This window comes from Schistocerca piceifrons, chromosome 3 (assembly GCF_021461385.2).
Source record: "Schistocerca piceifrons isolate TAMUIC-IGC-003096 chromosome 3, iqSchPice1.1, whole genome shotgun sequence".
Lineage (NCBI taxonomy): Eukaryota > Metazoa > Arthropoda > Insecta > Orthoptera > Acrididae > Schistocerca > Schistocerca piceifrons.
This window is the reverse complement of record NC_060140.1, coordinates 488,332,937-488,360,877: the sequence shown is the minus strand read 5'-3', so window position 1 is coordinate 488,360,877 and position 27,941 is coordinate 488,332,937. Positions and strand designations below refer to the sequence as shown.

At 39.4% G+C, this 27,941-nt stretch overlaps 1 protein-coding gene across 2 annotated transcripts in view; it reads left to right on the top strand.

Moving 5' to 3' along the window:
* Nucleotides 1–27,941, top strand: part of LOC124787993 (uridine-cytidine kinase-like 1) — a 111,594-nt gene that overhangs the window by 31,674 nt on the left and 51,979 nt on the right. For both annotated transcript variants that reach the window (XM_047255026.1, XM_047255025.1), the window contains exons 6-7: nucleotides 21,510–21,581; nucleotides 25,897–26,148. In XM_047255026.1, coding sequence (XP_047110982.1) covers nucleotides 21,510–21,581; nucleotides 25,897–26,148 — 324 coding nt within the window. The remainder of the gene's footprint in view (nucleotides 1–21,509; nucleotides 21,582–25,896; nucleotides 26,149–27,941) is intronic.

The following is a 27,941-nucleotide window of genomic DNA, read 5'->3' as shown; positions in this document are numbered from 1 at the left end:
TAGCCATCCTTGTAGAGGTCATCATCGAGGAGCTGGCTTGTTTGGACAAGGGCGTGTGAAGCAAATGGAGAAAAAGTTGTTGTTCTGGAGGAATGTGGATATGGTGTCATCAACTTAATTGGGATGAGGATTTTGTTGGTCATGGTGACCGGGAAGGATGTCATAGTTTTGGAGGCAGTTGGTCAGGTAGCATAGTGTTAAATAGCGGCAACACCATGGGCGTTGATGATGTTAGTGTAGAGGAAGTGGCCTAAACAGTGATGGTGATTATCTGGTAAAGAAACAGAAAATGTGGAGAAAATGGTTAGTGTCTCTTGTTTAGGAGGGTATGTTGTGGGTAACACGATGAAGATGTTTGTCAACGAGAGCAGAGATTGTCTCAGTGGGAGAACAGCAGCCGGCCACAATGAGGCATCCTGGGTGTTTAGGTTTAAGGAAGCATGTAGAAGGTAGAAGTGCGGGGAGTGGTAGGGGTGAGGAGGGAAAATCCAGCAACTAGAGCAGCATCCATAATTCAGAATGGAACTGTGACAGTTTTTGGTATGGCTTCAGTGTTCAATTTCCTTTATGTGATCTGTATACCTCTTGTATATATCAGCAGCTTATTAAAGATTTGTGAAAGTCGCCTTTTCATGATGTTTCCTGAGATGGACACAGCTGTGCTCCAGCAATCTTCACAGAACTTCATCTCCTTGTGCATGTATGGGTGCTGAAAGAGTGTTAATTGCTTTTTACTTGCGTGATGTACGTAATTGAGCTTTAAATTTTCTATATATATCAACATAATCTCCTATACTAACTGGGTTGACAGATCATCTTAAACATAGCTTTAGCAAAAGCAAGAAAAGAAATTTTTAAAATAAGCCAGCTTGACAGTAATTTTTTTTGGCATCCCTTGTAACGAAGACCTTTCCTTTTTTTCTCATTTTCTTTTGAAACACCTTCAAAACATGACGCCAAGGGACAAGTAACCCCATACTGCAGACAGACTCGTGCAGTTAGAAGTTATAGGTTCAAGCTGCCACCCCATCTGCACATATTGTTATAATATCCCCTGCAGAGGGCATTCCAACACATCTTCCATCATGGAGGAGGTTGAAAGTGGGACATTTTAAAAATATCATGTCACACTTCGTATTCCTGCTGCTATGACAAAATATGCCATTTAATGCACCTTAAGCAACTAAGTACAACAACTTGGAACATGGTGATTTTAACCCTTTGACTGCTGGAGACATAACATCTGCTTGACACAAGGTGTGGTCTGTGGCATAATGCGGCTACCTGTGCTAACTGCCTGTTCCGCGCTGCCTCGCTTGCCCATGCTGAATATGTCTGGAGTGACTAAGACTCCAGGCGAAGCACTATTCCCTCTCACAACTGATACGGAATAATGCTCTCACTACATAGTATGTATTACTGCAGATGTATTACTGCACAATCAAACTGAATTGTTAAAACTTATTTTCCGTCACTAAGAATTATGACAACAGGTTGGCAGCTTTACATCAGATCCCTTTTTGCTCAATCATGGGCCACCTCTTGGGATTCTAACCCCATGTCTGATAGATTTCATACAATCCAGGAGACTCCCACCAGGTGGTGTTCTTTCCTCTGCCTCTCCAAGTGGGAATCTGCCATCTTCATATTGACCATTTGTAGTTGGGGGGGGGGGGTGTCCATGTTTTGCTGGACTGCCCCATGTTTTGCTGGACTGCCCCTACCTTCTGGCTCTTCACACTAAATTTGCCCTCCCACCTTCCTTGTCCCTGGTGTTAGTGGACGACTTCTACATGGTTACTTCTGTTCTCGGTTTTCTTTGTAGAAGAAGGTTTAAGTCCTTGAATTGGAGTCCTTCATTTAGTGTTTTGTCTGGTCTTTTGTGCAGTTTTGTTTCACCTTTTCCTGTGTCTTCTTCCTCTGGTGTTGTCCCCATTGTGTTGAGATCATAGATTTTTGCTTGGGGATTGGGCTGTGCTGGTTTCCCAACACACAGTGTTTCTGGGGCACCTCTGTTTTCACTATTTCCCTCTATCCCTATTTTGTTCTTTCCTCTTCCTGATGCCCCGACATTCCTTTTACCTCTTTGTTTTCCTACTTTCCCTTCCTCTTGACTGGACTGCACTGTTTGTGTTGCCCCTCCCTCGGTTTTTGTCACCTTAAATTATGGAACTGATGACCTCGCTGTTTGGTCCCCCCCCCCCCCTCCCCCCCAACCAACCATCTCGTACATTGACATCATTTTTATTTGTGTTGAGAGAGCTAGTAGACTGTGTTGTGTGTCAAATTAAAAAAAATATATACAAAATATAAAAAATTTATCTTACTCATTTCTTGTAACTTGTTGCTCAATATTTTCCATGTGTGTGCCCCATGACTTGCCAGATATATGGTATGCAAGCTTCACTTCATTTAGGTGCAGGTGATCCAAATAGCAGTAGGTATTTTGCTCTTCCATCGTCTTATCTTTGTGTTCATTCACTTTTCTTTCTTCTGGACCTCCATTCTTCCAATTTCTTTGTGCTTCTTTTAATTCTTTTCTTTTCCTGTATCTATGTTATTACTCATCTCTGGTGTCTTCTTCGTATCCTAGTGTTCTTTTTTTTCCCTCCTTTACTCTACTTGTCATCTGTTTTTTTTTTCGTTTTCTTCTTCCACACTTTGTAATTGATTCAGTTTATTAGCTCGGGCATCAGGGATGAGATGTACATTGGCATTCCTTCTATTAACAATGTGTTGCCATTCCTTCTATTAACAATGTGTAATACGTTGTCGGAAGGACTGTCTGAAGTGTTTGACACTCGTAATTCTCAAGTCAACTGCAGCTCATTTGGTCTAAGGAAAATATTATCTGATACAAAATAGTTCAATTAATGACCCACACTTGACATTCGTATACCTTAAGTATTCTCTGATTGTTTGGAAAGACAATGGAATGTTCTCAAAAATTCAGAAAGGCCACTGTCATACTTGCAGACTATGTTGTTCTTGTTAACGTATCTTCCAGGTTACTCAGTTTGTTGTCAAACCACTGCCTATTTCTCTTGCCCTATCATCTTCATTTGTAATAATAACTTAACTGTACATCTTCATCTCTCTCGTTCTACACCACCTCACTGCCTGGCCATTAAAAAGTGATTTCATCTCAATTATACATTTGCTTTAAACTATGCTTCTGGAACTCGATCTTGCCTTTGCTTTTAGTCATTATCATCTGTTGAGGAACTATACTTTCGAACTAAAGTAAATCCTTGTGTATGTCATCATGGCTATTGTCTGATGTAGACTATGAAGTCTGGTTTGATCAGATTTCATGCCATATATATATATATATATATATATATATATATATATATATATATATATATATATATATATATACAAAGATGAGGTGACTTACCGAACAAAAACGCTGGCAGGTCGATAGACACACAAACATACACACAAAATTCAAGCTTTCGCAACAAATTGTTGCCTCATCAGGAAAGAGGGAAGGAGAGGGGAAGACGAAAGGAAGTGGGTTTTAAAGGAGAGGGTAAGGAGTCATTCCAATCCCGGGAGCGGAAAGACTTACCTTAGGGGGAAAAAAGGACAGGTATACACTCGCACACACGCACATATCCATCCACACATACAGACACAAGCAGACATTTAAATATGTCTGCTTGTGTCTGTATGTGTGGATGGATATGTGCGTGTGTGCGAGTGTATACCTGTCCTTTTTTCCCCCTAAGGTAAGTCTTTCCGCTCCCGGGATTGGAATGACTCCTTACCCTCTCCTTTAAAACCCACTTCCTTTCGTCTTCCCCTCTCCTTCCCTCTTTCCTGATGAGGCAACAATTTGTTGCGAAAGCTTGAATTTTGTGTGTATGTTTGTGTTTGTTTGTGTGTCTATCGACCTGCCAGCGTTTTTGTTCGGTAAGTCACCTCATCTTTGTATTTATATATAATTTTTCCCACGTGGAATGTTTCCTTCCATATTTTATATATATATATATATATATATATATATATAAAAAAAACAAAGATGATGTGACTTACCAAATGAAAGTGCTGGCAGGTCGACAGACACACAAACATACACACAAAATTCAAGCTTTCGCAACAAACTGTTGCCTCATCAAGAAAGAGGGAAGGAGAGGGAAAGACGAAAGGATGTGGGTTTTAAGGGAGAGGGTAAGGAGTCATTCCAATCCCGGGAGCGGAAAGACTTACCGTAGGGGGAAGAAAGGACGGGTACACACTCTCGCTCGCGCGCGCGCTCGCGCACACACACATCCATCCACACATATACAGACACAAGCAGACATATTTAAATATGTGTGTGTGTGCGCGCGAGTGTATACCCGTCCTTTTTTCCCCCTAAGGTAAGTCTTTCCGCTCCCGGGATTGGAATGACTCCTTACCCTCTCCCTTAAAACCCACATCCTTTCGTCTTTCCCTCTCCTTCCCTCCCTCCTGACGAGGCAACCGTTGGTCGCGAAAGCTAGAATTTTGTGTGTATGTTTGTGTTTGTTTGTGTGTCTGTCGACCTGCCAGCACTTTCATTTGGTAAGTCACATCATCTTTGTTTTTTTATATATATATATATATATATATATATATATATATATATATATATATATATATAATGGAAGGAAACATTCCACGTGGGAAAAATTATATATAAAAACAAAGATGAGGTGACTTACCGAACAAAAGCACTGGCAGGTCGATAGACACACAAACAAACACAAACATACACACAAAATTCAAGCTTTCGCAACAAACTGTTGCCTCATCAGGAAAGAGGGAAGGAGAGGGGAAGACGAAAGGAAGTGGGTTTTAAGGGAGAGGGTAAGGAGTCATTCCAATCCCGGGAGCGGAAAGACTTACCTTAGGGGGAAAAAAGGACAGGTATACACTCGCACACACGCACATATCCATCCACACATACAGACACAAGCAGACATATTTAAAGACAAACTCTTTGTCATTAAATATGTCTGCTTGTGTCTGTATGTGTGGATGGATATGTGCGAGTGTATACCTGTCCTTTTTCCCCCCTAAGGTAAGTCTTTCCGCTCCCGGGATTGGAATGACTCCTTACCCTCTCCCTTAAAACCCACTTCCTTTCGTCTTCCCCTCTCCTTCCCTCTTTCCTGATGAGGCAACAGTTTGTTGCGAAAGCTTGAATTTTGTGTGTCTATCGACCTGCCAGCGCTTTTGTTCGGTAAGTCACCTCATCTTTGTTTTTTTATATATATATATATATATATATATATATATATATACACACACACACACACACTCACACACAGAACAGTAAACTTGTTTGCTTCCCCTTTTTCCAATATTTGTCATTGAGGCAGTCACACTTGAAATGATTATATTCCCTGTATCTACCTACTCCAGCATTTGGTGTGGAACTTTACCACTCATGACCAAGAGATTGGTTTATCTGGCAGTCAATAAGTCTCTAATCTCTAGATAAAGCCATTGCCAGATTTTCTGACAGCTAAGACATTTGTGACATCAAATACTTTCTCTGTTACTGGATCTTTCAGGTGTACATTATTGTCCTAATGATTTTTAAAATGTGTTGAACATGTTTTTGCGACATGAATACTGAGCTAGATTTTACATTTACATCACTCCAATTGGTTAGTTCAGAACCACTTTCAAAGTCTTCATAGTTATTTTACTCTTCTGCAGCATTGACTCCACACACATTCTCATCTTCTCACAGGTATAAGTAAATCTTCATTTTCTAGGTCAGCAAACAACCGGAAGGCACTGTAAAGCTGCTTTACAATTACTACAGTCTGAATGTTATCAAGTGCCTTGGAAGCTTTGAAACAAGTACACATTAAAGTAATCTGTATGAAGCATGTTCAGAATGTGTACTAGATATTTTTTTAGAAAAAGTGCATTTGAAAAAAATTACAGAATGTTGTTGATGCACTTGTTGACTATTTTTCCACATAATTGACACCATTCAGTGCAGTTGATGAGCCATTGCACAAGATTTTTTATTCGCTGTAAAGAACTCTCCTGCCAGCTCATTTTCCATTTCAGAACCTCTGCAGTACGTGCTAGTCAATTGAAAATTTAATTCCACTCATGTGTGCATTCATGGTGGTGAGAAGATTATAATCTGAAGATGCCAAGTCAGGGGAATATGGGGGTGGTTCAAAATATTCCAACCAAATGAGCCTAAGAGTGTATTAGTGGCTAAGGACGGGTGTTGTCGTGCAACAAGCACACTCCTCTCATCAGCATTCCCCTCCTTTAGTTTTGAATGTTCCTTTTTTTCATTTTCTCACAACATTGCTGTCATTGATGGACTCCCCACGAGGAAGAAATTTGAACAAAATGATGCCATTTCAGTACTCAAAACATTGATGCTTTGATTCTTTTGCCCGAAATTGTGGTTTGGAATCGTTGCCTTCCAACTCAAGTCACTCAAGGAACCCTTGGGTGCTGTTGACCTGGTTTTGTGTGTTAGTTAGTTAGTTGGTTGTGTGTTCCATTGATCAGTCGCACGGTACGGTAGCCATTATGATGGGGAATGTGTCAAGTGCACAAGAAATGCACATATGAAACAAGATTTTTTAATATGTGTATATTACAATACAGAGTTAAGGATTAATATTTCTATTATTTACCCCATTACCTTAAATGGCACAAAATGCATATACTATATTTATAGATTTATTTATTCCTATTCAAGAATTCATCTATAGTATAGGAGTTGTCAAGGAGATGTGATTTCAATTTATTTTTGAAGCTATTACTGCGGTCTGTCAGACATTTTATTTCATCTGGTAATTTGTTGAAAATTTTTATAATAGCATATTTTACCCCTTTCTGTGCCAAAGATAGGTTGAGTGAAGGATAGTGGTAGTCTTTCTTTTTTCTGGTATTAATCATGAATGTTACTGTTGTTTTTAAACTGATCCATGTTGTTGAGAACAGATTTCATTGGACTGCTGTCAACTGTTTTGGGACTTACCTTGTGTACAGTTTTCAGCAGCCCAGTGTTTCTGTGAGTGTCTCGTATGAGAGAGTCCGGAAGTGTTCTGGAAAAATCACAGAAATTTTGTGCACTGTCAATCAATGGTCTTCATCAACAGTTTCCTATTCCCCCCCACCCCACCACCAATTCAGCAGTCAAAATGGAAAGTCTTCCACTTCTGTGTTAGTCATGAACATTTGTTCTGTCTCCACTAAACTCCCTGCTCCACCTACACACACTCATTCTGCTCATAGTTTTGATTAGTGAAAAAATTTCAGTGAGTGTTATTCCTTCCAGATGTGGAAAGCGGATAACAACACTTGCCTCATGCTTCATGGGGTTTGTAATTGAAATCTTTCATGCAATGGAGACTGCTACGTGAGTTTATGTACTACCATGTTGCTGCTATGCTTGCTCTGGTCAGGGAACCCTGTCTTCTACACAGTTTTGCCAGCCCTCTAAAAACAAAAAATCAGTCAGTTACGCCCACAGTACTCTTACTTTCTGAACATACCTTGTAACTGTGCAACTGGTTGATGACATTGAGAGTGCAATGTCATGGTTTTCAGTAAGACCTTACTTTTCCAATGGCAAGTCCTTTCAGACATTGTGCAGTCTGATGCTGCGAACTGTGGATGCTGCTGTGCTATATCTGTGACTTCAGAAATCTGATCCATTAGTATCTTCTAAAGCCCTCCATCTTTTTCCTACAGATTCAGCAGCTTTTATACCAATAGGACTTGTTTATCATCCTGATTTTTCCAGTTCTCTGTTTTCTCCATCAGGATATACTGCTGCAGCTCATTTTGAGGCGATCATTTATCCACCGTCTTTTGGTAACTTTGTTTTTGTTCTTGCATTTGCTGTTTAAAGTTCTGCAATTCCTTGGCAGTCTCTTATGAATCCTTACTAATTCCCTTAGCTCCTGTTTCTGTTGCAAAATTTTAGCTCCTGATGGCTATCCTTATTCAGTTCCTCTAATTCCTATTTCTTTACAACTTTCTGCTGCTACTCTTCTTGTTTGTGGTAGAATGCCATCATTGGTTCCTTACAAATGTGCTATGTCCTTTGCATCTTATTGTTGTTTATAGTTTCTTTGTTGAGCTTGTTTCTTGGCTGCCCATCCCACTCATTGTGATAATTTTGTGCCCTTCTTCCAGTCTTAGATTAGACATAAATATGAAAAAAATTGTTTTTTCTGGATTTATTATTACCTGGTTATTTTCACCTTTGTGAACTCTGCTTTAATCTTCACTGCTTACTAATCTGCATCCTAATTGTCCTTGTGAAGATTTCCTACAAATCTTGGGGAATTGTACAGTAGAAAGTTCTAGTCATAATGTGCTGCAAGCATTACTGCCTCAACATACTCCACTTAGTCATTGTTGTTATTATCCATAGATGTGCCAGTTTCAGGCATAAGTTGTCTGGTGACGTTGACTGCTGGTAACATCTGTCATAGCATCACTCTAGATATACCCAGAGTAATTAGGGTCTCTTGTTGGTTGGAACTGTTGATGAAAATTCTGCTGTCTCAGTTAATGAAACACACCTGTTTCAAAGCTCCTGTGATCAACTAGCATAAACTGAAAACTGTGGTGCACATGCATAGTTTCTCATCTCTGTCCCAACTATCTATCTGCTGTGGCATTAAAAGGGAGCTGAGTTGTTGTTTGAAAGCAATTGATACCAGTGCCCAGGTTGATGCTGTGTTCTTTGATCTTCAGAAGGCATTCAGAACATTTCCACAGTGCCACCTAGTGAACAAAATATGTGTATTGAATATTAGACCCATTGTGTGGCTAGATGAAAAGTTTGTAGCAAACAGAACACAGTGTGTTATTCTCAATGGAGAGATCTTCCACCAGAACAGTGGCCATTCTGATCCAGCCATCTCTTCAGACAGGAATCGAAAGTTCAGTGGGAACATTTACAGCCCTACTGTTTTATCTACCCTGGCTACTCCGTGGGAAGAGAGACAAGCCAGGTGTTTGGGAGAAAAACAATTTATTCGATACTTTATATGTACTCGAACCGATCTGATACTTTCACTGCGATAAAGCCATAATTTTTTGTGGGGCATATCGAAGAAAAATTTGGAGGAATTGAGTCATTAGGAATACTGTCCTATAGATCACTGTTGATTAAAGCCTTGTCTGCTGCACAACCTACATCTCTTCACACATGTGACGGTCTGGGAGACAAGATACTAGTGAGAATTGCCCAACACAAAACTTTGACTGTGGTCCAAGGAATCATATTCAACTGAGAGCTTATGCTCCAGACGAGAAGCTATAGGCTAATTGTGAGTGATGAGGCACACATTTTGTTAGGTGCATTCAAAAAGGTAGCTACAGACACTTTTATCTTAGCATTTGTCCTACCGTAAAAAGTTAAGTCGTGGTGTACAGTTGTGACAAGAAACCTTGGGTCCCGCTGCCCTTGAGGTACTTTTGACACTTGTGCTTAGGTCGTATGTCATCTCGTAGCACAGTGGACCCAAAAATGGGTAAGCGCAGATAACCACTCGTTGCGAACAACTACCTTTGTGTGTTAAGATTGCATGGAACAGCACCTCCATGTTCACCAATTTGCCTAGTCTTAACACTTTTGAGCACCTGTCATCTACTGAGACTGTAAAAACCTACATCCTGTTGATATGATGTCCAATTATGTGAAAATCACAGCCATCATTCCCACTACCTCAACTTTTATGAAACCATTTCTCCCAACATCTTCCTCTTTTGAGCTTCCTGTGGCACTGTCTTTCGGAACCACTTCTCACACCTTGCCAGAGGAGCAACTTCCTCCTCCATTGTATACCAGTAACAGGGCTCCCTCTTGGGATCCCATGAACCCACAGGTCAGAGGCCCGATGCCAGTCTATGGCTGAAGAGCCTGTCTCACTCTTCGTACATCCCCACACTCATCTCAGATAGGCCACTGCCAGAATGCTGGCCACCAAAGGCTGCAAAGGACAACAAGAAGAAGAAGAATTGGGATAAGGCTACTCAGAGGCACCAGGACACCCCACACCGTTGGATTCCGAACCAATGCTCATTAATGTACTTCCACTGCACTGGTGGCAGATAGTGATCCTGGTGGGACCACTCCTCCTGGTCCCTTTATGCTTAACCTGGACACCAATAACAGGATCATTCAGTGAAACTGTAATGTGTATTACCTTCACCTGCTAGAACTATAACACTTTATTTCCGCCTCTCAGCAATTTGCATTGCTCTACAAGAAATGTCTTCACTGATGACCATTCCTCAACACTCTGTGGTTATTGTGCATTCTGTCTGAACCATGCTGGTCCTGAGAGGGCATGTGGAGGGAACTGTACATAGATTCACATAGATGGGGCTTTTAAGTGGATACCGTGTTGGAAGCAACAATGGTGCTAGTGCAGGTGACCTCAGCAGTGTTTACACACCTCCAGGCAGGCAACTTACTTACCTTCAGTTGATCACCTTAATCCAAAAATCCAATAATTTTGTCCCCATTTTCTCCTACGTTTGGCTTTCAGTGCATCTACCCCTGTGGGGAGAATATCACTTTCTGGTTGGTGCCTTCTACAAGGATACAGGGTACTTATAAATGGTGGAAAAATCGAATTTTTTATGACTTCATTAAATTCTATGGTCTTTCCTGATTACATTGATATATACATTATAGGGTTTCAATAGGAAAAATTACATATATATACCAAATTTTAAGGTTACGGTCATGTATGCCACCACACCCCCCTTTATTTCTGTTACACAGACCAGTATTATTTCAAAAAGAACTGTGAACTTTCTATTTCCAGTGATTATACATGTGATACGTTGTATATGTTGGTCACAGTGCAGGTTTCTAGTGTCTGTAAATGATTATTTTTGCTAGTATTTACTTTTGTTCTACTGAAGCAGTTTGTTCATGTGTTACTGAATGTATGTTGCCCAAGTGCTACATATATTTGTGGAAGTACATATCCTTTGGTGTGCAATAAATACAAACTACGCCATGCATCAAGAAATTCAATAAAAGGAAATTCTGTGGTAACCAGTTCACAAACAAAGCAAGCCACACTTTTGAAAGTAACCCATGTATCAGGTCTTCAGGGAAGAAACTCCCACATGGTACGTCTCCTGGAGATTGAAATTTTTTTGTTAACAGTGACGCTGTTTGTAGTGGATTTGTTTTTGTTGATGTGGGCATCTTATCTTTGATAAAGGAAGTGGCGAAATGTAAACAATGTGATGGTGTAGGCTGTCTGGAAATGACTGAAAAACAAAGTAGCGGGAAGGGTTTAGCATCAAAATTAGTTGTTCTGTGTAGATCCTGCAGTAAATCTACCTCAAAAATGACTTCGAACGTAATTCGTATGATGTGAATTTGAAGTTAGTGTATGGAGTGCGTGCAATAGAAAAAGGAAAAACGGCTGCTCAAATGTTTTGTGGTTTGATGGACCTTCCTCCTCCTCCTCCTCCTCCTCCTCCTCCCCAGTAGGTTCAGCAAGTACATATACATACTTTTAGGTGCCTTGATGGTTGTGTCTAAAGAGTCTATGAAATGTGCAGTAGAAGAAACTGTAAGTATTCGTGGAACCAGGGACATTGCTGTTGCACTTGATGGGACATGGCAACATTGATGACATCGATCCTTGAATGGTGCTACTTCTCTGGAGAATGGAAAAGTTGTTGATGTTGAGTGCTTATCTAAGTACTGCCACACCTGCCATGGTAACGCTGAAGGACATATTGAACATCGGTGTTCTAAGAATTATGATTACAGTGGAGGTATGGAGTCTGATGGAGCTCTACAAATATTTCAGGTTATAATGTTAGATATAAGAATTACCTAGGCGATGGGGACTCTAAAGCTTTCACTAAAATTAATGAGATCAAAGTTTATGGTGATACCTTGGTAACAAAACTGGAGTGTTGTGGACATGTGCAAAAGAAGATGGGTGCTAGTTTGAGGAAGCTACGAAGAGAAATGAAAAGGGGAAGCTATGAAGAGAAATGAAAGGAAGAATGCTACCTGATGGAAAATCTGCCTGGCTGAGGCAGATTGACAAACTGAAATAACCTCCTTCAGACTTATTATGGACTGACGAAGAGGAACTGCACCTCTGAATGATGATACAGCAATGAGAAAAGCTGTATGGGCCATCTACTTTCATAAGTTGTCCACAGATTACCACCCTGTTCACGGACTTCGCCCTAAAGGAGCAAAAGAAAGTGGTCAAATATACTATTATAAGCATTCTCTTCCTGAGCCTGTTATGAATGAAATAAAACCAATTTTTAGAGAGCTGAGTGACTGTTTTGCTCATAAATGTCTTCATGCAGCCACTCAGAATACAAATGAAAGTTTCAACCACTACACATGGGGAAGATTACCCAAGAATGTTTTTGTAGGACTAAATACATTAAAAGTTGATGCACTAGTTGCAGTGATATGTTTCAATGATGGAATGATAGGAAGGTTGGAAGTCCTGAGAAATTTAGGCATAAAATGTGGCTCTAATATGGAAGATAAATTGCTTGCATGTGACAGACAATAGGTGCATGAAGCTGAAAGATTTGCTCTTAAAGTTACTAAAGAAGCAAGAAATGCTAAAAGGAATGCCAAGAGGAAGCTTGAAGATGAAGTAGTGCTGCGGGATGAAGACTATGCTTCAGGAATGTTCTGAGGCACAGTTTAATTGGCCTCATATCTTCATTCGCAATTTTGAGAGATTTGTATTCAGAGACAAATATTTCGTAAAGTTTATAAAGCATTGCTCTGATTTTATTTCTGTAACTTGAAATAGTCCGTACCTATGTAATAGACCTACGCTTTATTGCAGAATCAACTAAATTATAGAAAAAATACAATTTTTATTAGAAAAAATTATAAAAATTAAAATGTAAGATGTGATTTTTTTTTTTTTTGTTCTTTTAATGTACATAATAGGTGGAATTAAATAGGTCAAGTACCTCAGCCATCATGTCATGCATATCTGGTAAAAATTTGGTCTCTTTCAAATGTATAACATTGGAATAAATGGTACCTAAATTTGAGGAAGCATTTTGGAAAAAACATTGCATCAATTTCTTTGTAAATTATCAACCCTAAGCAGGTTCAAAAATATTCAAAATACTTGTAATTTGTTTAGAAAGTGTGCTGCATTACCTGATGTAAACAGAAAATCTGTGAAACATTTGCATTAAAAACATATACATTATAAACAGTGCCTGAAAGAAATAGGTGTTGGTTTTTATATAACATTGAGCCAGAAAAGTACCCTGTATCCTTAACTGACTTCTTACTGCCCATAATCTGTGTTTCCTCAATAGTGATACTGGAGTGTTTGTTGGTGACTGGTGACTGCTGTATTTAGGCAATGTGGCAATGCTTTCCATGCTTGAGGAACATATGTTCTAGAGCTATTATTCCATGCAGCTGCACCTAACATCGCTACCCTAACTGTCTAGTATTAGATTGGTGGAGATATTGAGCCTTGCAAATCTTGTGATTTACCTCGAGGTCCAGCTATGCTGTGCCCCATTCTTCCTTGGCATCGGACTTCTTTCTTCCATGTAGATTTCTGTAAGTGAAGTGGCTAAAAAACAAAACATTGCTTCTCTACTTAAATAAAGTTTAGCACTTAACTTTATATATTGTCACAAACTTTCACAAAAGATTACATGTTAAATGGGAACCAACTAATATTACTGTCTCAAAGACTTCTTGTTAAGGTTCTGTGAATAGTGTGCAACAACAATTGCTTATGTACATCATATTTGTCTTCCTTGGTGCTGGAAATCTGCCATGATACCAGAGCTCCTGTTTTGTGCTCCATGGAGATTGCAAATGCTTTCCAGCAGGTAGACTCCGTACCTGTTGAGTAATACAATCCTATAGTATGTGGCTCGATGTTTACAAACTAATTGTGCATTGAAGGCTCTCTTTCGAGGGATCCAGTACTCTTTTCCTCTTATTTTGAAGGTGCACTTGGTGTGATATACCTCTCCTTTCCGCTAAAGTGGTTGGGGTCCTCCTTTCCTTGGTTTCACCTGGACCTGACATAAGCTCCCTTCTTTATGGATTACCTACCTATAACTCCCAATTTAAAGTACCTCCCCTCCTTTTCTACTCAGAGTACTTCAGTGCTTTTCCCCTTTAGTTTACCTCTTCTTAAGGCTGCATCCTCTGTGAAAATCCAGCTGTCTACTACTTTTCAAACACGAGTTCTCCAGTCTATTTTCCTCCCTCCAAACCTCCTATTCCTTCTTAGTTTTGGCTTGTCATTTCTGTATCAAGCTTATTTGTAGGACACCCTGTCCTATTCCTCCCTCCCCTTGAAACAGCAACAAGCCAAGCAGAATAATACCCACAAATCACAGTCTGTAGATATGTGTGTGTGCACGTGATGTTTAGTACACACAAATCTCTCATCTCCCCTGTAAAAGCTAAAAACAAATCCACTCGTAACACATCAGATTACTACAAAAGTTAACATAATTGCTAAGGGATGTCCTCGATAACAATGACATCATGTCATAAGAACAGTTCATTTTTTCATCATATGTGAAATATCCCCAGTGCAATCATACTGTTGTAGGTTGTAAATTCTCTATATAGACTATAAAAAGAATGGATCCTGTGATAGGACGTTTGCATGTGGAAAGAGGGAAGAGAGATTTGGTACTCCTGATTGAGAAGTAAGAAAAGGGGATAGACAGGTATGTTAGGATCAAAGAAGAAAAGACAGTAACCCCTAGATGGATTCCCTTACCACCCCTACCCCAGAGACACCATCTGGTAAGGTACTTCACTGAGACACTGAAGGGAGAAATTGTTCGGCATGCCCTACAGAACGGACTTGCGACTTGCCACAGCTTCACTATCCCAGAAACCCCAAAAATTGATCCTAACAAACCCCTATGAAATGCAATGGAATATGGAAGTACATTCAAATCTTAAATGGTCAGTATAATTTCTGTAGTCAGTTTACTCATCAATCAATACCTAATAGGTGATATCACTACCCGTGATTAACCTCCCGTAAAAAAATTCACATACAAATGCAACCCCTGTTTTTACCATATGATTGTAAGTAATATGCTTCTTTGGTCAGCAATCTTACACTAAAGGAATACTTAACAGCCGATTAAATAACAGTTGACATTATTTATTTACACATTTTCACCATTAAGAACGATCTATGTTGTTACTGTATTTCCTTGACAAGTTTAATTTGTCGTCGTCTTACAATGCTTCTAACATATCAATATTATATTATCCCTTTTCTTGAGCGGCTCTGGATTGACCAAGAAAACTGGTTCGGGTCGTGGTACATTTAAAAATTAGTAAGGACCACTATGTCAAGGTAAAACTTGTGTATGCCTTTCTTCAGATTTGAGCTTTGGTGTACTTCCTTAATTAGTACCAAGATGGGCACATCAAAGGTATGTGTCATATCTTTTTCATTATATTTACGTGGTCGAGTATCTGCTGCTTCTGGTAAATTTTCTTTTACAACATCGCTTAAGTTGTCTCTGTGTATATTATCATCGTCTGGTCATTTAGATAATTTAAACAGTGGCTCGCCTATGAATTTACCTCTTATTATTTCGATGGGAGATAAACTAGTAGATAAATGTGGAATTTCATAAAGTGTTGTTTGGAATTTTGGTATTTTTTGTGCCCAAGTTGTATGTCTGTCTGAATAGTAGGTCCTACATAACCTACAGATTTTTTTCGTGATACATTAACAAGGGGTAGTTTGTGGACTGTGTTTCAAGATAACAATGTGTCTTAACGTTTTCCCATGCTAAAAGCAAGGCTTTACTCACAAACTGTCAACAATCTGTGGCTTTCTTACCCACTAGACATCTAACCACCATCTCTGTGTTGGATTGCGTAATAGGATAGAGTTTAACATATTTAGACCAACACTCCACTAATACGAATATTTAAGTTAGCCCCTTTACTTGTTGGTAATTAGCCAAAGAAATCAGCAGCTGTGAGGTCATGTAATTCTTTAGGTATTGTTCGGTATAATTTAAACATTATTTCTTGATTGTTGGCTTTCATCTTTTGGCGAGTTTCACATGTATGTATTACAGAAAGTACTTTCTTACTTAAGTTCTTAAAGAAGTAAAATTTTACCATATGTTGGACACATTTTGGTATCGCAAATTGTGTCCGTACCCTTGATGAATAAATGTAATTAAAGTTCTACAGTTTTCAGTACACACAGTCTCCCTTCGTCTAATTTTCTTTACTCTCCAAAACAAATCCACCTGTCTAGAATCTTTCCAATCTTGTGGTAATGAACTGGAAAACACTTGCAGGAAGTACATTGGATGTACTTCCCCATCTATTTTAAACTTTGGAAAATGCTTATAAGAGTTCATTCCAATTCCCAACTGTAACTCGTCTAATAGTGCTGTTACTTCTAAAGATTTACCTTTAACTTGACCTTCTATTAATTCCCATCTAGTTTTTGCCAATTTGTCCCATAGTCTTTTAAACTAATTGGTGGTGTTAGTGACTTCCTCCTGGCCATTTCCTGAAGTATGTGAAGTCTTCTGAAATTTGTGATCTAACAGTGCTGATAAATTTGCCTCCAAACCTGAATGTATATCATGCAAAGATATGGAATCTCTTGTCACTTCTCTGTTCTAAAATGTCTATGCGCATTTGTGTATCTGACATCTGATCTTTTACCAACTTACATTCTGTTTGTGCAAAGTTACATAAACTATCTACGTTTGTATGTAAATCTTTAGTACGTTCATGTATCTCTTCCCAAACGAAGTCACATTGTTTCAAGACTTTGGTGTGTGTTTCATCTCTTTAACATGTTGAGGCTTTGATATTGCTTATGTCCTAAATGCACCTCTAATGCTTCATGAGTGTCTCTAATCTGAGTTTCTAATTCTTTCCATTACGTGCTTGTGAGTGTCTTTAATCTGAGTTTCTAATTCTTGTCTGTCTATTTTGGTTTTCCATTACTTGCTCATCATTGTCCTTAATCTGATTTTCTAAGAGTGAAAACTTTTCGTCCAGTCTTTTTAGTAACATTTCCATATTAACTTCTGTTGGCATTTTCCTTGTTATCACTGGCATAAACAAACACTTAAATATTACCGAATTACTGCACTACACCCACAAAAACAATTTTGAAGTGATATATTGGTGTAGCTCACTGTAGTCATACTGTGTGCTGGCAATGGTCTGGTCATCGATGATTGTGTGATGATGATGATGATGATGCAGTGGTTTAGAGCACATGCTGGGGTCGCTGTGGTGCAGACAGCATGCTGGTGTCATGATGGTGTAGACTGCACTCTGGCAGTGGATCAGTCGTCGATGGCTGCATGCTGGCTGGATGTCGCTGCTTGTGTGCTCGCTTTTGATGTATCATGTAAGGCTGCATGTGTTGTCAATTTAGATGGATGCTCTTAGCCTAGGTGCATAGATGGTGCTGTTTAAGCTTCCTGTTGCCCTTGGAAACACTTCTCTTTGCTGATTTGTTATGGAATTGTGTCCTTTCTGTCTGTTATTTGTCACTTTCCACTTACAACCGTATGGTTGCCATGTGGTATGTTTATTAGTGGCTGATGACTGCTGTATTTAGCTAGTATGGCGATGTTTTGAATGCTTGACTAGCGTAGCGTTTGTTATAGACCTATTACTTTATGCAGCTACACCTAACACTACCGCCTTATCACTCCCTTATTAGATTGGTGTAGATGTTCAACCTTGCAACTCTTGTGAGTCACCTCAGAGTCCAGCTATATTGTGCCCTGTTGTTCCTCAGCATCAAACTTCCTTCTTCTGTGCAGCTCTCTGTAAGTGAAATGGCTAAAAAACAAAACACTGCTTCTTTATTTAAATAAAGTGTAGATTGGTTCCAGTTAACTCTGTATATTGTCACAAACTTTCACAAAAGGTTACACTCTACATGCAAACAAACTAATATTACTGTCTCAAAGACTTGTCGTTAACATTTTATAAGCAGTAGATAATAACAATCTTCCACGATACTAGAGCTGCTTCATTCCTCTGTGCTCCATGGAGTTTACAAATGCTCTCCAGCAGGTAGATTCCACACCTATTGAGTAATACTTTCCTGTAGCACGTGGCCCAATGCTTACAAACTAATTGCGATCATGCATATCTTTTCTCTGAGCTCTATATTTGATGTAAGTGATGCATACCCTTCTGTGAATGTGATGGATCACTAAAATGCTACTACCCACATCAGTGCAGCCCATGATGCCTTTATAGCTATCAATCTAATGATCTCTTACCCAGTCTTGTGGCTTCACTGCATTGGTTGCTACCTGACGATCTTCGCAGTCTGACAGTGACCATTTTCGGGTGATCGTGTCACTTCCTTACCATCGCCAGATGGACCAACTAGTGCATTGGTTGCTTCAAACAGCCAACTGGCAATTTTGTGCCTCTGCTGTTACCTTTGTCCCTGTCAGATTGTGTCAAGTTGTGCAAGACATCTCCAATGCAGTCATCCATGCCGCTGGAACAGCTGTTCCCCTTTCTACAGGTCCCTTCCGTTGCTGGAAAGTTCTGTGTGGGGACCAAGATCTTGCAATAGCTGTTCAGGATCACCGAAGAGCCCTGCAATGTTTTAAGTGACGTTCTTCACAGACAAACCTTCTCACTTTCAAGTGACTTCATTCCTCCCTGGAAACGTATGCCTGTTCATTGCAGGTGTGGCCCAAGCTGTGTAGTCTTCTGGGTCTATAACTATCCACAACTGTTGGGGGTCTTGTCCTTCAGGGTGGTCTTTGTGCTGCTTTGTGTGTCGTTTCTTGCTGAACATGTTGTGACCCTCTTGGCAACCACATTGGCATCCTCTTCTTATACGACTACCTTTCTACTACAGAAATGACAAGTTGAAGACTTCCCCCTATGTTTCATTGACCACTATGGCAAATCGTATAATACACCTTTCACTGACTAAGAATTGTTTCAGGCTCTTGCCTTGTCTCATGATACAACCTCTAATTTAATTCATAATATGATGATTCAACACCTGAATGCAACTCCAAGGTTACACCAATTGAATGTCTTCAACCGTATTTGGCTCGAAAATGTCTTGCCTTCACAGTGGTGAGATAATATCGTTGTCCCAATCCTTAAGCCAGGAAGAAACTCCGCATCTCTCAACAGCTACTTAGCAATTAGCCTCACCAATGTTGTCTGCAAACTTCTTGAAAGGATGGTTCCCTGCTGACTATGTTGGCTTATTGAGTTCAGAGGCCTTTTGTCACCCTATCATTGTGGTTTCTGGGAGGGACAATCCATAGCTGTCCATCTAGCTTGGTTGGAAAAAGCAATCCGACAGGCTTTTTCTAAATGTCAACATCTTATTGCTGTCTCTTTTGACCTACATAACACATATGACTCTGCTTCACACCATTACATTTTACCTACCCTCCAGGACTGAGTCTTTCGAGGCTCCCTTTTTTATTCATCAGTTTTTTTTAGCCCACTGTTTGTTGTGGATCCAAGCTCGTACTTCACTCAGCTCTCCACAGGTCTCAGAGCACTCTGTCTTGAGTCACTCTCTTCCTCATCACCATCAGTGGGCTAGTATCTCTGTTGGACTGCTGATAACCCCTGCACAATATCCCAATGATTTTTGCATTTGGTACAACTCCCACTCATTAACCTCAGCTAAACACCACCTCCAAGGTGCCCCCTGACAGACCTCTGTATGGACCCTTTCCCACGGTTCCCTGAAAAATTGCAGGTCATGCATTTCTGGCATTTGACCACCATCCATCTTGACCCAGACTTGTACATGGGTACCCAGCACTTGGAAGGAAAGGTGTTGCAGAATCTCACTTTTGGGCCTTCTTTTCAACAAAATGCTCCGTTAGTTGCCCCATATTTGTCAGCTAAAGACTAGTTGCCTGTGGAAGCTTAGTACCCTTGCGCTCCACTCTCAAACCTCTTGGGGTGCAGATTGTGCTGCTCTTCTCCTTATTCACCGGGTCCTGGTCTCATCATGGCTTTAGTATGGTTGCCAGGTTTGTGTCTCAGTAGCATCCTCGACTCTGAAGTAGTTAGACCCACTCCATCTTTGTAGCATGAGACTGACCACTAGTGCTTTCTGGGTTTGTACCATGAATATCATCCTTGCTGAAGCTGGAATCTTCCCTTTCAGTTCCAGTGGCACCATGTTAGTCTCCTGTGCAATTGCCATTTGACAATTTCCTGATCATCCAATGTATCCCCTTTTTACATATGTGGTACCTCTGCCAGTATCTCCACCTCTCCTCCCGGGAATGTACTCCCAATGTTTCCTTGTGCAACCCTCCTACCCCTTCTCTCACCAAGGTTGTTGCCGTAGCCATGAATTAGACACTTTATATCAAGGTCTTGAAGTCTGTTGCCCTTAATGATGTTTTGGCATTTGTAACAATCAATTCTTCAGGAATTCCAGTATGCTACCATCTTTTACACACATGGATCAAAAACCTCGAATGAGACAGGATATGTTTTTATATCCCCTGTTGGTCAGTGACACTGTCAGTTGCCAGGGTCTTGTTTCTTTACAGTGGAGCTGATTCTCATTAAGAGAGCCCTACACTTTATTTAATAAACATCTGTTGACTGCAATTTAATATGTAGTAGTTCAGTGACCACTCTTCAGGCCGTTGGCTGGTGAAAATGTTATTCCCCAGCGGTATCTGCTATTAAAGACCTTCTTGCAGAACTTAGTCATAATGACTATTCACTTGTCTCCATGCGCACGGAGTCATGTAGGTATTGCAGGGAATGAATTGGCTGACCATTTGAATGGAGGAGTGATTACTCACACCACATGTGCTTCACTGGTACGAGGTGCAGATTGACGGTGCAATAAAAGACCTCTGCTCACTCAGAGATGAAATGACATGTTGTTGGCTAATGCCCCCTTTAACGAACTCTGTGCTATCAAGGAGACTACTGCTGCATGTGCTCATCCTTCTGTTCCTCCTGGAAGGAATTCATTGACCTATGTCACCTCTACATTGTTCTTATCAGGCTAACCCACAGTTATATTTTACATAATGTTTTACGTAACGGGCCATCTCCACATTGTAGTTATGGAGCTGTACAGGCAGTAGCTCAGATCCTGGTGGAGTGCCCACTTCTTGTGGCCCTCCATGCAGAGCATGGCCTTCAGACTACTTTGCCTCAAATGTTCATGGACAGTTGAGCTGGACATCAGTTTTCATGTAAAAGTGGTTTTTATTTTTGGATATAATTTAAGCTAAATTTGGGGCAGTGCCGAGATATTTGGAATTAGGGTGTCTCAAGCTGCATGCTGTGTCTGGGGACCCTCACCCCTACCACCTTGACCAGGTGACTCAGCCTTCTGTTTTAATTGCTTTTCAGTGTGGTTTGTCTCATTTTCTGCTGCACCCTATTTCCTATTTTAGAGCTAACCATTTTGATTTAGCAGTAGTATAACAATATTCATGTTTTCAATTCTTTTTTGCTTTTGTTGCAGAAAACAATGTATGGTGCAAATGTGATCATATTTGAAGGAATTTTAACATTCTACAATGCAGAAGTTTTGAAGGTTAGTGTTTTACATTGCTATTGTATTTCATATTTTTTGTTCCACTTTTGTAATCTGTGAGATTTTGAATAATGCAATAGTAATACATTACCATATGAACTATCTGTGCACTTCTTTATTTAGTAATTTTGTAGGGTTTAAAGGAGGACAAATTTCTCTTTTATATGTGTGTTATGTGAATTTACCACAGAAAAATTTGTAGAATTTTGATTTTGTATGTACTTTTGATGCATTCTGTGCTTGTATGATTGAAGAGACAGATATACCAATACTAAACTGCATTGTGATTTTACGTCATTGCATTGGGGGCATAACAATGGGAATAATTTAACTGGAAGTATGATGTCCTTAATATTACTTATTGTTAGTTCTATTCAGTTGTTCCTCCCTTCTGTACAACGGGCAGTTGTGGATGATATCTAGTTCATGAGGTACATTTGTACTTTCGAATTTTATGCTATTACAGTGAAAGCCCACATTTGCACTTTTCAAGAGATGAGAAAAATGGTGTAAAGTGCGGGTAAATGTAAAATGTGTGAAATAATGTTGTATCTATTAAAAGTTACATATAGGATCTCCCTTGCATTTTTGTACTTTGTGACATATATGTACATAATAAGAACCAAAATATTTATCAAAGACTTGTTTATTATCTAATAATAATTTAGTATCTAATAAAAACCTCCAATGTAACTGGAACTGATAACTGTCTGGCAAGTAGAAACATTTGACTTAATACATCAAAATTGATGTTTTTGGAAAGCCTGCAACTGTCATTCAGTAAGCAGATAATGAAATATTGCATCCGTTGTGTACTTTTTCATGCTTAGCATGACATTGTTTAGAGAATTTGTTCTTGTTGTCAGCTGCAAATATTTGCTTGAGTATTTTATGTGGTGGTTGCTTATGTGTTGTTCTGTGTCTTTGTGGTACTGTAATCATCATTTTGAGGTTATCAGGTGCCATGCCCCTGAATTATATAGAAAACCACACACGCAAAATATCACTCAGTTTGTGAAACATCGTGAAAAAATACTTAAGTATTTGTACTCGGCAATGACTAAATTCTCGGAATGCATGTTGCTAAGCGTGAAAAAATACGTAACTGGTGCAGTGTTTAAGCCAAAAACATATGTCTCAGAGTGAGCAAATGTGTTGATAGCGCTCAAAGTGGCTAGACAATGAAACACATTAAATTTGGTGTGAATAACATATTGTTGTGATCACAATAATTACGAAGGTGCGCAGGCGCAATGGAGACAGTTGGAAAATGGTTGAGATTGGTCGTGATACCTCTATTCGAATGTACCTAGTTACTCCCATCAGCCACCACACTGAATAGCACTTGGCGGCGGCAGCAGCAGCAGCAGGAGATAAAGCATGAATTCTTCAGGCTTTTACCTATTTACCGGTTCAGTTCTGCTGGGTAGAGTGCCGTGGTAACAATTGTAAATACTATTTGATGGCTAGCACCATTCACTGTAATTTAACATCAGTTACGTAAGTTGTTTTTTCCATGAAAATGTATTCATGAAGTGTAAATTGCGGGAAGATATAAGTGTGGTGACACAAAATTGGGTGCAAATTAACATTGTGAACATAGGAAATTGATGGGAACTATGTCATTACCCACGGGAAAACATTAATTCCATGAATGTAAAAGTGGGGTTTTACTGTACTTGAAATCCTCGTCATATATTTGGTCCTTGACAAATGTAAACTTTCTTATGCAAAATGTGACTTTTATCTTTCAAAGTAATCCATATATGTTAAAAATGCCATGACACATTCTGGTTTGGATTCAGAGTTAAGCTGTAGGTTCATCTGTGACTGCTTGCAGGAAAGCTAGAGTATCCCACATTCTATAGGAGTTAGCTTGCGAACCAATTTCATAATATCTACAATACATAGATATTGGATAATCCATTCAGCTGTTTTCTTGATGGGATTTAACTTGTTTGCCTGATTCCAAATTATACAATTTCATCTTCACATGTGCTTTTGGCAGTGATCTTGTGCTGAAAGTTTGAAGTACCTAAAGTGATTCAAAAACTTAATTTTTTAAACTTTGGTTGCTGTGTGTTTGCCCTTCATATTGGGTACTCACAAAAATGACCAATTTTATGCTTACAGTAGCGTATTGATTATCCTTGTGATTGCTTTTGGATCACTTTATATACTCTCTTTATTGGTTAAGTGTGACTGCCACAAGCATGTGGAAAGATGAAATTGATCATGTGAATTAAATACAATCAATAAAATTACTGAATGGATTATATAAAAATGGCATGTTAATGAAATATGTCTGAAAACCCCTATGTTTTATCAATGAATGTGAATCTCATGAAGATAATAGCTTCCCCCACTCCCCATGAATGCAAAGAGGTCGTAGATTTTTGTGACTGGTTGCATGTTCCACTGTTCAGATTTCCCAATGAAACAATCCTCTGCCCATCCTGCCATCCACACCTGTATACATTGTGTTATTTCACATGTCGTGCCACAATACTGTACCTGAGAGTCACACTATGTGATCAAAAGTATCCAGACACCTAGCTGAAAATGACTTAAAAGTTCCTGCGCCCTCCATCGGTAATGCCGGAATTCAGTATGGTGTTGGCCCACCCTTAGCCTTGATGACAGCTTCCACTCTTGCAGGCATACGTTCAGTCAGGTGCTGGAAAGTTTCTTGGGGAATGGCAGCCCATTTTTCATGGAGTGCTGCGCTGAGGAGAGGTACCGATGACTGTCAGTGAGGCTGGCACAAAGTCGGTGTTCCAAAGCATTCCAAAGGTGTTCTACAAGATTCAGGTCAGGATACTGCAGGCCAGTCCATTACACAGATGTTACTGTTGTGTAACCACTGCACCACAGGCCGTGCATTATGAACAGGTGTTTGATTGTGTTGAAAGATACAATCGCCATACCCGAATTGCTCTTCAACAGTGGGAAGCAAGAAGGTGCTTAAAACGTCAATGTAGGCTTGTGCTGTGATAGCACTATGTAAAACAACAAGGAGTGCAAGCCCCTCCATGAAAAACATGACCACACCATAATACCACTACCACCACCTTCAAATTTTACTGTTGGCACTACAAAAGCTGGCAGACGACGTTCACCAGGCATTTTCCATCTCCACACCCTGTCATCGGATCGCCACATTGTGTACCGTGATTAGTCAGTCCACACTAAGTTTTTCCACTGTTCAGTTGTCCAATGTTTATGCTCCTTACACCAGGCGAGTCATCATTTGGCATTTGCTGACATGATGTGTGGCTTATGAGCAGCTGCTCGACCATAAAATCAGTTTTCTCACTTCCCACCTAACTGTCATAGTACTTGCAATGGATCCTGATGCAGTTTGGAATTCCTGTGTGATCATCTGGATAAATGTCTGCCCATTACACATTACGACCCTCTTCAACCGTCAGTGGTCTCTGTCAGTTATCATATGAGGTTGGCTTGTACGCTTTTGTGCTTCACGTTTCCACTTCACTATCACATCGGAAACAGTGGATCTAGGGATGTTTAGGAATGTGCAAATCTCACGTACAGAAGCATGCCACAAGTGGCACCCAATCACCTGACCACATTTGAAGTCTGTGACTTCCGCGGAGCACCCCATTCTGCTCTCTCATTATGTCTAATGACTACTGAGGTCGCTGATACGGAGTACCTGGTAGTAGGTGGCAGCACAATGCAGCTAATATGAAAAACATGTTTTTGGAGGTGTCCGGATACTTTTGATGGTTTCTGAAGGTAAAATTTGTCACTTCAAAAATGTGGAATAATTCAAAGATATAAGAACTGTGATCAGTGAAACAAACAACTGTTGTATGGTTTATATTGAATTCAGCAGACTGTGTTTTTGTCGTTTGGCCTGGTATTAGTTGATGCAGGACTTGCCTTGTTATTCCTGTGCTTACTCATTGCCAGCAAATGTGCTGTGGTGATAAAAAAATTGTTGAATGGTTTATTACTAGCTTCTGATTAGCATTTCTTATGACCAAATAAAATGGTTGTGGTTGAATGTCCAACTCTACTTACTTCAACCTGTTCAAAATTTGAGCTACTTCTGATCTGCAATAGCATGCAAAACGTTCTTGGCCAGAATTGCTTTTCCATGTCTGCTAGGACCATAATTTACTGTTCATTAAAATATTAAGAATTTTTAGTTCTTTTGAGTGAACATCCTGCTATAAAAAAGACAAAATAAGGAAAGGAACTGTCAAGTATGTCCAAATTCTTAAAGTATAATTTATTATCATACAGTCTCATGAATTATTGTTTTCATTTAACATGATCTCTTTTACAGTTGCTAGACATGAAAATTTTTGTGGATACTGATGCTGATGTTCGGTTAGCGCGACGATTACGTCGGGATATTTCACAAAGGGGCCGTGATCTCGAAGGTGTTCTTAAGCAGTACTGCAATCTTGTGCAGCCTGCATTCTTCCATTACATAGCACCTTCCATGGTGCATGCAGATATTATTGTTCCTCGTGGTGGTGACAACCAAGTAGCAATTGAGCTCATAGTTCAACATGTCCATACTCAGCTTCAGCTTGTAAGTAGAACATATTTGTTTACTGGTATTCACACTACTACTTACTGTCAAATTTTCTGTTGTTACAATGTTGCAGAAAGGAGTGAGAACCATACCTAAGTACAGTTATTGAAGTTCAGCAGAATGTTAGATTAGCTTTAGTGCACAGATAACTTGTTCTCTTAGTAAGAATTAATTTTCTCTCTGTCTGTCTGTCTGTCTCTGTGCGTGCGTGCATGTGTGATATCAAATCATAAAAAAGCAATTGTAAATCAATGCATCGACAATAGTATCACATACGTTCAAATATATATCAGGAATTGTCTGATTGTGGATGTACATAAACATTCAGGAGACCTTTTACATTTTGAAAACGAATTGCATTGAAGGAAAGGTTGGATTTTGCTAATGTGACAAATCATCAGTTTGGAAGTTTGTGTTTTTTACTCTGGACAATCATGCAACATCTGAAACTAAGGCTGATGTAAAGACCGTGAAAAGGTCGTGTATGTTGTAACATAAATTGCAGATGTTTATTTTTCACATGCAGGTATCTGTAGAATTGTATTCTGTCAAGCAGCAGCAACTGTATTGCACTCAAAGTAACAGTTAAAAAGTTCATGAACTTTTATGCTGGAATCTTACCTAATGGTATGGCTCATTATGCTTCCTATTGTAGCTAATCACAGTAAAGGCCACCCCTCATCATGAGGGTGCCAGATCAAGTTAGTTACGTGAGCAAATTCTGCTGTGTTGTCAGTGATTGTCGTTTGTCAGCGCTGTGCTAATGAGGAGAGCAGAAACTTTTGAAATGTGCAAGGGAACAATGTGGAAAACCAACACTGAGCATTACTGGCATACGGAGAGCTATGTTACAATAATTCTACAAATTTGTGTGCTGAGAAAATGTTGAACTCTTTGAGAGTTGTAAGTACCCACATAGTGGTAGCCCCTGACTAAGCAGGGAATACACTATTGCTGCCTGAGCTGGTACCTCCCACAGCACCCTGAGGATTAGGTGCCTGGTTTAATGCCCTTTCTCTCAGTATATTCAGAAGTTACCCAAATTTTCAGTTCTAAATTGGAATCTTCTCAATTAATAAATAAGATTGTTGAAAGCCTGGTAGGCTTTAGAGCAGGAAACGAAACATTAATTGTGTAACTTCAAGAACACATAAAATAAGGGAATGGCAACAGCAACAACTCATCTATTGCGGACTGATGCGCAAAATGCAGAAACAGACAATGGAAAATAGTATTCACTGTTGTCTTCCTTAAGCCTACTATGAGTGAGTGGGTTACCTTTGCCTTATTTTTTGTATTTTTTCATCCATTTTGTAACTTGAAGAATCGATGTTGATGACAGTAACTGACGACAATTGTCATTCTTCTTCATTGAGAAAGTGCTAGTCCAACTTTTTGGACTATTTTATTTTTTTATGTGAAAGTGGTGTATTTAAAAATAATTTTGGACACCCAAGATTCATATTTTTTCATTTATTAATAATTTTCCATTCCAACATGCCAACAAGTGTTGGTACTTAAATGCTTACTGAAACTACCACCAATGTAATGCGTAGCAACTGCTTCATAGCAACACTCATTGGTGCGGTACCCATTCTTATATGGTTATTGACAATGGCAACTTCTTACAATATTGTAATTATAATTTCGTATGATTTGCAATGGAGATTATTTGATGTAAATGGTGAAATATATTCAATGGAAACTAGTAACATATTTCAAATAAATTTTTGTTGTAAAATACAAAGCTTTCCTATACTAAATTTCATAATGGATAGTTTTTAATAAGT